This window comes from Mustela nivalis (genome assembly GCF_964662115.1).
Source record: "Mustela nivalis genome assembly, chromosome: 18".
In the NCBI taxonomy this organism is placed as follows: Eukaryota; Metazoa; Chordata; class Mammalia; order Carnivora; family Mustelidae; genus Mustela; species Mustela nivalis.
Genome location: NC_139037.1, coordinates 60,253,391 through 60,266,881, shown reverse-complemented (window position 1 = coordinate 60,266,881; position 13,491 = coordinate 60,253,391). Strand labels below are relative to the sequence as shown.

Genomic DNA, 13,491 nt, shown 5'->3' with positions numbered 1-13,491 from the left:
TCTCTCTGTTGCCGAGGTGTCAGAGGGACTTCTGAGGTAGCACTTGCCATGCTCTGCTGACATTGCCATGACAAGGTGATCTTGGGGGCCAGGGAGATGTTCTGAGAACATGGTGTTGTGTGCAGTCTCCTGGACCCTCTCATTTTCCTTCCTTTGCTCAAGAGCCAGTGACATCAGAGCACAAGACCAGGGGCCTGTGTTGCCTTCACCCATCCCCAGCACCAGGAAGGCCCTCAAGAATCATGTAGGTGGGCTGTGGGAAGGACCTATTTGACTGCCAAGTGCGTTTTGGCATCTCAGGGGGAGCAGTGGAAGAGCATCTCAGGATTTTGAGGTGCCATGATGGAATGCCTGGAAGAAAAGGCAGACTCTCTTTCGAAGGCTTTCAGTGAAGACCTCTTTCTGTGTGGGGCCCATGGTATACCTTCCCTCTCTTGTGGTCCTTGGTCATAGAGAAATGGGCTTTCCCAGCAGGTAGAGTTGCTTAGAGACTTTGTGCTGTGTAGGGAAGGACAACTTGGGGAGGTTTGATAGGGGCTGCTTCATGGCAGGGGCCTGCTTTTATGCACAAAGCATGGTCCCCTTAGAGCAGGTTCGCTGATGCCCCAGAGTTTCCCAAAAGTGTGACTAGGCCTGAGCTGCAAGAGTTCACACACCTGAGTGGCAGGTAGCATCTTGGTGGAGGAGCACCAAACTGAGGTCCAGAGCACGTGTCCTCATTGATTAAGAACTGACTACAGAGCTAGAGAAACTTACTGTCAAGAAGTCTGAGGGGGATACAGTTACAGTAAAGAGCAGCAAAATACTTACTGAAGATTTTGAAAGGGAGCTTTGGGGTGCGTGGATGGCTCAGTTGGTTAAATGTCTGCCAGAGATCAAACCCTGTGGTGGGGGGTGGGGAGTCCCTGCTAAGTGGGCAGTCTGCTTCTCCCTCTCCCTTTCCCTCTGCCACTCTCCCTGTCTGTGCTCACTTTCTCTCTGTCTCTCTGTGTCAAATAAATTTTATAAATCTTTTAAAACATAAAAATACAAGAAAGATTTGAAACTTAAATTCACTAGTTGTAACATGTAATAGGAACCCTGTAAACAGTAAAAATCACTGCTGAGAACAAAATTGATTTTTTTTAAGATTTTATTTATTTGGCAGAGAGAGATCCCAAGTAGGCAGAAAGGCAAGCAGAGAGAGAGGAGGAAGCAGGCTCCCCACCAATGCAGGACTCGATCCCAGGACCCTGAGATCATGACCTGAGCTGAAGGCAGTGGCTTAACCCACTGAGCCACCCAGGTGCCCCACAAAATTGATTTTCCAAAGGAATATCCCAGAACACTGAGGAAAATTTCAAAGAGCTGGAAATGAGAAACGAATTAGTAAGATCTGAGGTCAGGTCCAAATCTACCTTGCAAGTACCCTGAGGACAAAAGGAGAAAATAACAGAAGTTATAACTGAACTAATGCAGCATTTTCTTGAGCTGAAAAACAGTCATGCCTTCAGTTCATAAAGCCTTCAAGTCCCAGGGAGAATTAGCTGAACAGACTCAAACCAAAACAGACATAAACCTATTTGACTTTCAGGGACTAAGAAAAAATTGTCAGAGTTCCAAACAGAAACCACCAGTTCCTTCTAGAAAATGAGACAGAGTATCATTGAATATTGACTTTAAGCTCTATCCCTCAGAGCTGAAAGAACTCTCTTTCTTAGAACTCTTGCTTCCTATCACATATGTAAGCAGATGTCAGATTGATTAACCTTGTAAATTGGTTTAAGTTCTAACTCTACAAACAAAATGATAAAGAATTTGGTGACAATCTAGGGGCATGTAAAAATTTGGGAAGTGGTAGACTACCTTAGGTAGAGATAAGACCCACAGACCATAGAAGAAATGACATGCCACTTTATTTTAAAAATTTGAGAAAGATTTGTATATCAAAAAAGAGTAAAGCTGCATGTGGGCAACAGGCTGTGAAAAGCATCTGTAACATCAGCTGTTCAAGGAGTTCATGTGTCTGACGTGCCTACAAATTGAGAAGAAGACAAACAGTCCGATTGAAAAACAGACCAAATGAGAGGAAGGAGAAGTTCATGGAAGAGGAAACAGAAATGACTCTGGATTTCATAGTGAGCCAGGGAACACCATTAGTTCTGGACCATGTTGAGACACCTTTATTCACTCACCCTGTAGACAAAAACTAAAAATCATCAGGTAGACAAAAATTTGCATGAAATCATATATAAGAAACTCAGCCCCACTCTTTGATAAATTTTACAGTCTATCTTGTGTGATTGTTAAGTCAATTCAAAACTATCTGTTTAGAGACTCTCTTCCCTACTTGGTTACAAATTTTCAGGGAACCATCACTGTATTCATTGAGAATAAGTTCCTCATTCTTGAAAAATACATTTGAGTGATGAAAAATAGCAAGAATAGCGGAATAACCACAAATTCAAGGTTCTAGTTTTCCCCCGCCCTTAGTTGGAAAGGAAACTTTTCACACATGTGAGTCATCTACTTTTATTATCTGGCTTTCTTAGTTTCCGCAAAGTCTGACGTCCTGAATCAGTTTGGATGGTTGTCTCATCCTAACTCAAACTGTCTTAAAGATTAAAAACAAAACAAAACAAAAAAAAAAAACCTTCAATCTCATGAAGAAGCAGCTCATGGCAGGGCTTGCAGAGAATGTGTTTTATTCACGCTGTCTCCATGATTTTCTCCATTTTTCCCTACTCTGCCCTTTCCCTCTGGCCAGTTTGTCTTCCACCCCCTGATGACTGTGTTATGGCTGCCCGCAGTGGGGGCACTGCTTTCCTTGTTCACATTCAGAGACAACCCAGATATTTCTGTAAAGCCCTTCCCGTTTGTGTGTGTGGGACAACCTAGGTTACTGTCTCTCGTAGAACAGTAACAAGGCACTGACTGTCGTGCAGCTGGCTGTGTGAATGGCCCAGGAGGAACATGACTGGCTTCCATGACAGAACCCTTCCCTTTAGTGTGGATGGGGCCAGCTTCCTGTGAGTCACCTGGGCTGCAGTGGAGGAGGCACACAGTGCACTGGGGTTCAGGAAGGGGGAGGGAGGAAGGATGCTGGCAGTCAACTCTCCAGATCCAGTACTACCACACCCTGAAGATAGTCCTACCTAGAAATGGTCCCTGCCATTGTACAGACTCAATATGTCTCAGTGAGCTCTTCTAGTAGTTTTTTTAGTGCCACTGTAGCAAATGACAAATTCTCAGTGGCTTGAAACAACACAAATTGATTATCTTGCAGTTCTGGAGGTCAGAAGTTCAAAAATCAGTCTCAGTGTGGTAAAATCAGGGTGTTAACAGCCTGTGTTCCTTCTGGAGGCTCTAGAGGAGAATCCACTTTCTTGCCTTGTCCTGCTTCTAAAGCTACCTGCATTCCCTGACTTGTGGCCCTTCATTGCACCACCTTTTATCCCTCTGTTTCCAACTTCACATTGCCCTCTGATTCTGATCCTCCTGTCTCCTTATGGATTCTCATGATTACATTGGGACCACCGAGGTAATCCAGGATAATCTCTCCCCCCTCACACCTTAATTTAATCATGCTTGCTAAATCCCATTTGCCAGGTAAGGTAAAGTACTCAGAGCTTCTTGGGCTCAGGGTATGGTCATCTTTGGGGCAGTCTCTATTCAGCTGATCAGTTGCCTCTTGTGCTCCCTTTTATGCCTCACACCTCATCTCACACGTGTCTGCATTGCAAATGAGAAATGCAGCAATTTAAACCATTGAATATTAGATTTTGGAGATAGTTGCGGGAATAAAAGCACATATAATTTTATTTGTGTCCTAAAAGATTTTGTTTGGAATTTTAAATTTTATCTAATTGTCCCTAGGTAAATTAAATATGATTCAATCAGTTGATCTGAAAAATCTTTTTTTCAAAGAGTATACCGCTGTTGTAAAGGCCCTTCAAAACAGTATTTTGAGTGCTGTTTCCAAATAAAGTTTACACTTTCACCCTTATCACTGTATTAAAGGTCATGTTTGAGGGTTTTGTGTGTGTGTGTGTACTTTTTTCCAAAGTGAACTTGCTTCTCTATCTAAAATTAATACCTCTAACAGTATTTTTCACCAGGGAGGAGAGGAATTAGTGTACCTTCTAGACTAAGTTTTCTTTCCACGTGAAGAGTCTGTTAGGACTAATATTCATGGGAGAAGGAAAAGACAGTAGCTCTTACACCCCATATACTATGTTGACAACAGCAGTATAAGCCTGACCAAAGCTGTACATCTTGGTGCATCATTTCAGCTGAAACATGTTCAGTGAAGTATGATTTATTCCTTAGTAATTCATTTTTGTGTGAGATAAAAGTACATCAACAGAAATTGGGGAAAGCAGAGTGGTAATTTTAAAATTTCATCAGTGACTGTTTTTTTACCAGTTCTATATATAAGCACATTAATTGATATTAAAACCCATGAAAGTTCATTTGGGAATAAAAAAGAAAGTTTGAGGTGGTATTGATTTTTTAATGATATTTGTATTTATGTGTATGATTACGCTTAGTTACACTTTGATTGAGTCCAAATGTGCCCTTAACAATAATCCATGGGCTCTGGGTTTCCTGAAATTGTATGTCATGGGGTGAACAGTTAGAAAAAGTGAATCCCACAAATTGACAACCCTATGGGGGTTTATATATTACACAAACACATTTGTTTGTTGACTGCCACTCCAGTACTTTCTGTGTCCTAGAGCTCTACCCACGTGGTGCAGGCTGCCCCCATCTGTGCTGGAGAATCATGACAGGGCATTCAGTGGCCTTAGGCATCCCCACAGAGCTGCAGTTGCATCCTCTCATTTCCCACCTAGTTTGTGGGCATCCCCCTTTAGCTTGACCCTGACAGTGGACAGGTCTCAGTATGAGCTGTCTATGGGAAGAAACAAGATGTTGGGGGGCAGCGGTAGTTCTTGATGGGAATTTTTAAGTGTCAGGTTGTATCTTGCAATTTTCCGAACCCTGGCAGTGCAGGCCTGGGCCAACCTGGTATGTCTGTTTCACCGACCAAATCTTCCTCAAGTGCCCAAGAAGTGAAACCATATTTGCATTTGCCACCAGAATCAACTAATACTAAATAATAGTTGAGAATTCCAGCTTGATTATAGTGAGTGGAAAATGGACCTCTCTCTGGTTAATTCTTACATATGATTTTACTGTTCATCTTCATAAAAGGGATAAGAAATGAGGAAACGTGGATTATCAGTTTGTTTTCACTCTCATCACTCACTGCAGTTATAATTTTCAAAATACCAAGATGTTTTTCGAAAGTAGTTATTTATTTATTTATTTATTTATTTGTGGAGGGAGTAGGGACTAAGACTAAGGAAAGCATTGTTCTATCAAGAGAAGTCGTTTTCAATTTATGGTATGATGGGAAATCCATCTCGTATGTCCTATTTGGATAACAGAGCTCACTTTTAATTTTTTCAAACTTCCTTTGATTTTTTAATTGAAGTATAGCTGACCCACAATGTTGCATTCGTTTCAGATATAAAACAACAAGATTTGACAAGTCTGTATGTTATGCTGCGCTCGCCGTACTGTACCACCAACCATATTCCCTATGCTGTGCCTTTCGTCCTGCAACTTATTAATTTTGTAACTGGAAGCCTGTTATCTCCCACTGTATTTCACGCATTTTGCCTGTCCACCCGCTGCCTCCTCTTTGGAAACGATCAATTTGTTCTCTGTACTTATGGGTCTCTTTCTGTTTTTCTGTGTGTTCAGAGAACTTTTTAAGATAATTTGGTGCCTTTAAACATATTCCTTGATTTACATTATTTTGGATACGTATTTGCCATGTTACCCAATTAGATATGTAATGACTTCAAAATTTGGGGGCTTAAAACAACCCTTTTGTCATATTACATATGTTTTGGGGGTCAGAAATTAGGGCAGGATCTCATGGGGCGATTTTTATGCTTAATACGGCATTAACTGAGGTCAGTGGGTGGTGGCCTTCAGCAGGCGGCTGCTTGGTCTAGAGGATTCAGGATGACTTTATGCACATGCCTGTCACTTTGATGGGTACAGTTGGGAGGTGAGGCTAGATGGCCCTCCACTTCCGTGCAGTCTTTGTAACAAGGTTGTTGGACTTCTTTCCTGTCCACTCAGAGCTCCAATAGCAAATGTTCCAAGAGAGGGGTTCCTTCTGGACTTGGGCCTGAAACTGACACGTTTATTTCACTGTTTAACACAGTCACATAGCCCATGTGAATCAAAGGGAATGGGGAGTCATCGGATTTGTGATCATTTTTTAACGTGCTACATATGTTCATATGTGCATTTTTTCCCGTTTCTCTGACCTGTGGGAAAATGGAAGTTATTGATTAAAGAGTCACAGGTTATCAAGCCGTACGAGAGGCTTCAGACTTAATCCAACCTCCATACTTTATAGATTAAAGAATATATATGTAGGTGCACATGTACATCTCCATATCAGTTATTATATATACACTTGTATATCACTAAAAATGGTATCTGTGGATCAGCCAATTCTTCTTTCTTCATAGGAATGAAAAGGACTCGTCATTCCCTGGCAAATCTGAAGAAAGAAGCCAGAGCAAGAGTAAGGGAGAAAGAGAGTGAGAGGAGCATCTGATGGGATAGGATTTCTTACAAAAGGACTCCTGAAATGACCAGAGAAAACAGACCAACAGAAAAGGGCAGACTTTGACCAAGCGGTGCTCAACGACGTGAATATCCACATGGAACAGAAGAGGTTTTAACGCTATTCCCTACTGATGTAGCCTACATACTAAAGAGGACATCAGAAGTTTTCTGGAAGATACCATAGAAAACCATTTTGAGGACCTGGGGGCGGTGGCAGAGATGAGTGGAACAGAACACCAAAAACAGGAAGCCCAAGAAAGCTTGGGTGCCGCTTCCAGTCGGCGACGAGAGAAGAATTAGGCACGAACCAGTCAGCTGGAAAAGACTGGGAGCAGGGGACAACAGTCGAAAAGGACGGCTGCCAGGAGCAACTCGACAGTCTCACTTTTATTGGATAGAAAACAATAGCCAATAGAAGGATTGAGGAAGGTCAAATGTTAATCCCATCTTGCTGACAAGCAAGAAGGAGGATAAAGTTTATAGTTAAACAAGCATATTGAAAGAACTCTTGTAACTAACAACGGGCACTTCTGGGAAGAGAAAGGCTCGATGGCGGATAAGGGAGGCAGGCGGTTTTCATTCCACCCTGAGCTAACCTGGCGTTCCCGGGTGCTCCGCTTTCCTGAAGCAGGCGGCATTCCGCCCTGGGCCGGCCGGGCTTCCAGCCAGCGCAGCTTCTGTGAGGGGGCTGCATTCCGCCATGAGCAAGCGAGGTATCCCCCGCTGCCCAGCTTCTGTGAAGGGGCGGTGTTCCGCCCTGAGCAAGCTGGGCATCCCCAACTACCCAGCTTCACAGTCATATATCATCCTTTTCCCCAAAGACCTGTTGCCAGTATATGTATTTCTAGAGGTCATATGTAAATGTGCTTGGTAACTAGTAAAATCCTCCAGGGGTTACAGTTGAAGTAACAAGTTGTTCCGAGGGGCACCAGCAGTTGGGAAGTTGGACTCTTGTCATTCCAAGGTTCCAAACAAAAAAATCTTGCCCAACAAATGACAAGACTAAAACTATTAAAGGCTCTATGGAGATACCAGATAAGGAACTGTATACAACTCTAAATAGGAGAACTAGGAATCAAGAAGGATAGATAGGTAACTTCAAAACAATGAAAATCCTAGAGCAGAAATATCCCAAGGAGAAAGCCATCAGCCAAGAAACATGAAAAGATTCCTGAAATCCTCAGTGATCACAAAAGAGCAAAGGAAAACACAATGTGTTAGTGTTAACCCAAGGAGGCAGACCCCAAAGAGTGTTGCTTAATCCAATGAATTTAATCGTGAAAAAAGGATTTAATCATGGAGTGGGGCACCTGGGCGGCTGCTTTATCTGGGGTCCTGATGCCAGTGTCTTGGGCTCCAGACGTTCCTGGGGCTCTTTGCTCAGCAGGAAGCCTGCTTCTCCCTCTCCCACTTCCATGGCTTCTACTCCTTCTCAAATTGGACTTGCTCTCTCGCTGTCTCTGTCTTTCTGTCCAATTCGTCAATAAATCAAACAATTCCTTCAATTCAAGAAGTAAAAGTCAAATGTTGATGCATGGTGCCCTAAAGAACGACAAGAATATGGAGGGTTGTTTGATGATTTTTTTAAGATTTTCTTTCTTCCCTTGACAGAGATGAGAAGGAGGGAGAGAGACAGGCAGAGAGGCAGGGGTAAACAGGCTCCCTGCTAAGAAAAGAGCCAGATGCAGGGCAGGGTGCGCAGGCTGCTGCCTCGCCAAGTCCAGCATGAAGCCCTGCAGCAGCTCCAGCAGTCCCAAGGGGATCTCTCTGTAGGTCTTGCCTGCCCCTCCCCCACCGGGGGCACCTGGGCGCTGCCCTCACCTCCTCCCTGGACCGACCTGTGGCCCCGCCCCACCCCCAACACCGCAACTAGCACACTCAGAGGGCGCTGGAGGCACTCAAGGAGGCTTGCCCCAAGGCTCCCTGGGCTCAGCTGCTCCCTGCTGCTCCCTGCCACAGCAGCACGGAGGGCGGCGTGGGCGAAGGCGGCATCCGCTGAGGGAGCCCGGCCTTGGCAGGGCGGGCAGCACCGAGGGCACCTCCCGCTCGCCCTGGAGCCTGTCACTTCTCTCCCCACCCCTCCCACTCTCAACCATTGTTCCCTTCTGTGAAGGGTTTGCATACTTGGTTTTAGGGCAAGAGAACAATTGAGTGTGAGGGGGAAAGGGCAGGACCAAAAGAGAGACCCAGTGGACTCTGCCCTGAGCCCAGAGCTTGCCTCAGGGCTCAATCTCAAGAGCCTGAGATCACCACCTGAGCCAAAACCAAAGAGTTGGGCGCTTCACTGAGGGTGCCACCAAGGTGCCCCTCAGCTGTTGTGGGCCAATTTCTGGAGAGGGGTGCCTGCGTGGCTCTGTCAGTTCAGCGACTGCCTTGGGCTCAGGTCATGACCTCGGTCTTGCAGATCTCCTCCCGCTTCCGGCTCCCAGCTCCTTGGGAAGTTGGCTTCTCCCACTGACCTTCTCCTCTCTCATGCTCTCTCTCACTCATTCTCTCACAAAGAAAGAAAAGCTTTAGCCTTGTTTTATGGGCTTCAATATGGTTGATCTCAATGAGTTTTCTCATCGGATGCAGACAACTTGAGGATAGCCATGTGTTTCTAAAAGGGTCCTTTTGTGTTCTGAAATGTCTTCTTTCTCTGTTCATTTATCAGGTGTCTTTCCATTGTCTCTTCTCAAGACCTAGGAAAAGCAGCCTTTGAGGATTCGTTTGGGTAAGGTCTAGTCCTTTTCATCCTTTTTCTTTCCACAAAATCTATACTAGCCTCTGCTTCCTTCTAAGTAGAGTTTATTTTTCACTGCCCTATTGAGGTCTTTTCTTTCAATAGAATTTGAGTCGTTCACTCTGAAGGTCATTGTTGAAATGTTGAATTTGAAGTCTACTACCCCGCTAGGCGTATTTTCTTTTTCCTGTCTATTCCTTCTTCCCTTTCCTTTTAGAACTGCCTTCCTTTCGATGACCTGAGTCCTTTGGAGGCTAATCTCTGCCTTCTTTGATTGGCTGTCACAGGGGCAGTCAGAGATTAGTAGGTATTTCTGACCCTTTTTACAGTTATTCTCCCCTTCTTTAGGGAAGCTCTAGAGTCCGCTTTCTCTGAGGGATCATTTCATCCCCCTCCTAACTCATGCTCCTTACCGGGTCTTTACTGAATATTGTGACTTAGCCAGAAGAACACTTCCCTTTGGCTGGTAGGAACTCCACTGACCTCTAGCCTTGTAGGAGTCTTGGCAACCATCTGGTTCCGTTGCCTTGACTCTTTGTCAGAACCTGGAGCATTTTCTAAGACACACACTGCTTCCTATGGACCAAGGACTCAAGAGGACTCCAGTGTGTATTTTCAAGAGCTTGTTTTCTACTTGCATTCCGTCTCTCTGGAACCCATGTCATTTTCATCACTCCAGCCTTCCTGAATTCCAATCTCTCTTTCCTCATATCAGAGAGACTCCCATCTTTTCCTTGGAATCTCCTCCCTACCCTCACCATCCAGAATTCCTCTAGGTGAAAGCTGAGTGAATCCTGCGGCTCAGTTTATTTTTTTTTACTTTTTTGCTTGTTTTTCTTTTCACAGGGTTAACAAATGTGCGTTCATTTTCAATGTTTTAAAGAGTTAGATATATAGATATATGTATAGATAGATATAGACATATCTATATCTATATAGATAGATAGGTACTTCTTTTCTTTTCAATTCCCCATGGGCTTCTGGTTGGTTACTTTTCCTCTCGCAGGGTTTGTATTAGTTTTCTAGGGGTGCTATTACAAGATACCACAAGCCTAGAGGCTGAAACAACAAAGTGGACAGAATTTGAGTCGTTCACTCTGAAGGTCATTACTGAAATTAAATTTGAAGTCTACTACCTCGCTAGGCATATTTTTTTTTCCTGTCTATTCCTTCTTCCCTTTCCCTTTTGAACTGCCTTCCTTTTTATAACCTGAGTCCTTTGGAGGCTACTGTTTGCCTTCTTTTATTGGCGGTCACATGGGCAGTGAGAGATTAGTAGGTAATTCTGACCCTTTTTACAACTAACTAACTCAGGCTCCTTACCCGGTCTCTACAGAATATTCTGACTTAGCCAGAGGAACTCTTCCCTCTGGCTGGTTGTTACTCCAATGACTTCTAGCCTTGTAGGAGTTTTGGCAACCATCTGGTTCCATTGCCTTGACTCTTTGTTAGTACCTGAAGTATTTTCTTAGGCACACACTGCTTCCTATGGAGCAAGGACTGAAGAGGACACCAGTGTGTATTTTTCCAAGAGTTTGATTTCTACTTGACTTATTTTTCTCTTGAACCCATGGCCTTTTCATCACTCCAGCCTTCCTGAATCCCAATCTCTCTTTCCTCACAGCAGGGAGACTTCCATCTTTTCCTTGGAATCTCCTCCCTATGCGCACCATCCAGAACTATTCCAGGTGAAAATTTGAGTGAATCCTGGGGCTCAGTTTTGTTTGTTTGTTTGTTTGTTTGCTTGCTTTCCTTTTCACACGGTTTTCAAATGTCCATTCGTTTTCAATGTTTTAAAGAGTAATTTATGTAGATATAGATATAGACATATCTATATATATAGATAGATTTTTTTTCTCTTTTCCAATTCCTCATGGGCTTCTGATTGGTTACTTTTCCTCTACCAGGGTTGTATTAGTTTTCTAGGGGTGCTATTACAAGATACCACAAGCCTAGAGGCTGAAACAACAGAAGTGGACAGTATCACAGTTCTAGAGGCTACAGTGCTCATAGACCATGCTCCTGTTGGAGGTATTATGGGAGGATCTGTACCAGGCCCCTTTCCAAGCTTGATGTATTTGGACTTTGGACTTCTTCACATGGCCCTCTCTCTCAGTGCATATCTGCGTATCCACAGTCTCCCTTAGAAGGACACAAGTCCTCCTGAATTAGGGGCCCAGGCTATTCAAATATGATCTCATCCACGCTAGTTACATCTCCAGGGACCCTATTTCCAAATAAGGTCACAAACCCAGGTGCTGGGGTTTAGGACTGGGATAGTATATATGCATACACACACAAACACACACACAAGTGTGTGTGTATGTCTCTCTCTCTATATATTTATATTTACATTTATATTTATATGTACATAGACTTTTTGATTTTTTTTTTCTGCCTAATAAAACATTTTTGTTCAGAATCTCAGTCTTCCTTCCTTTCAATAGAATATGATTTGCGGGGCACCTGGGTGGCTCAGTGGGTTAAAGCCTTTGCCTTTGGCTCAGGTCATGAACCCAGGGTCCTGGGATCGAGCCCCACATCGGACTCTCTGCTCAGTGGGGAGCCTGCTTCCTCCTCTCACTCTCTGCCTGCCTCTCTGCCTACTTGTGATCTCTGCCTGTCAAATAAATAAATAAAATCTTTTTAAAAAAAAGAATATGATTCACATGCTTTTGGTGCCTCCTGAACAATTTGAATACCTCTACCAACTCAATTTCCATGAAAGTTATTCTTACTTAAGTCGTCTGCCATTTATTTTTAAAAACAGTTGGCATCTTTTTGCAGTTTACAGTGTTTTTGGTTTGAGTATATGTTTATAGGCTGATGAAGGTGACTTTCGTCCTACTCTTTCCTTCTGAATTTGTTCCTTTTTGGGAAAGTAAATTTTCTACTCTTTAAAAACAAGGACCTAGAAAAGCGAAATGGTTCTTTTTTGTGAGTCTGCATTCCATTTTCTCATTTTGCATGTGCTCTATGTGACCACAGTTTTGGGGGCTGACAGCATTTATCAGCATTTAAAAGAAAAAAATGAAATTAAATTTAAATTAATTTAAATTAAATATATTTAAATTTAAAATTTAAAAAACAAATTAAAATTTAAATTTTAAAATGTAAATTAAATTCATTGGAAGGGGACGTGAAACATGAGAGACTAAGAACTCTGAAAATCAATCTGAGGGATTTGTAGGGGTGAGGGGTGGGAGGTTGGGGGAACCAGGTGGTGGGTATTAGAGAGGGCACATATTGCATGGAGCACTGGGTGAGGTGTAAAACAAGGAATACTGTTATGCTGAAAATAAAAATTTAAAAAAAAACAGAAAAATTGAAAAAAACTTAAATAAATACTTTTAAAAAAAATGTATTTTAAAAAGGGGACCTATGACTTTCTTTTTTTTTTTTCTTGTTACTGTCAATGACATGAAGACAAAGTCAGCCTAACCTAGCCCTGTCAGCTATTAGCATGATCACTTATTTCAATGTGGAGTTAATTTAAAATGAACACTCTGGGAGAAATAAACTATATAAATCAAATATATAAGCATTAGTCTAAAGCTTTGGACTTTGCTTCAAGAGAGTTGGCATCTCTTTAGTTTCACTGTGAGAGCAATAACCGTCACTGGGGTATCTAGTAGGTTATGTAAACTGGAAGCAAACTGAAATGAATGCTAATATATACATCCATATACATGTATGCATTGTTTATATGGTATAATCATATATTAAATCCCATGGCTTTGGAAGAAAGTTCTGAACAGCTCTAATATAAAATGATAGAGAATATTGCAAAATAGAATATGTAGACTTTCTAATTGGAATTCAAATTTTGTGACAATTGTCAATATTTGCCAAACTTTTCAGTAGGTTCTTTGATGCCTGATTCTTTATTTGGGTATCAGAAAATCTTTTTCCCATATGGAAGCTTTACACATATTCCTAAGCCATATGGAATAGACACTTTGACTTATATGCAAAAGATTTGTGGTCTTTGCAGAGTCATTACAATTTCTCTTGTGGTACAGATGAAGCCATAAATAAATATATTTATATTTATTTATAAATAAGTGTATTTATATATACTTTATTTATACTTATAAATAAGTATATTTATAAATATACACATATTACATAAA

At 42.3% G+C, this 13,491-nt stretch overlaps 1 protein-coding gene across 6 annotated transcripts in view; it reads left to right on the top strand.

The window, feature by feature from the left end:
- LOC309853128 (uncharacterized protein) overlaps positions 1–11,767 on the top strand; it is a 52,623-nt gene extending 40,856 nt beyond the window's left edge. For 2 of the 6 annotated variants that reach the window (XR_014305520.1, XR_014305521.1), the window contains 2 exons: positions 6,537–7,852; positions 9,290–9,513. Coding sequence is in view for 1 of the 6 variants with exons in the window: in XM_082710941.1 (XP_082567067.1) it covers positions 9,290–9,349; positions 10,983–11,046; positions 11,266–11,505 (364 nt within the window). In the remaining 5 variants the exon portion in view is untranslated. Of the gene's footprint in view, positions 1–6,536; positions 7,853–9,289; positions 9,515–10,982; positions 11,047–11,265 lie in introns of those variants that run through there. The other 4 variants (XR_014305517.1, XR_014305518.1, XM_082710941.1 and 1 more) reach the window with 4 other exon arrangements.
- Positions 11,768–13,491: the final 1,724 nt, after the last annotated feature.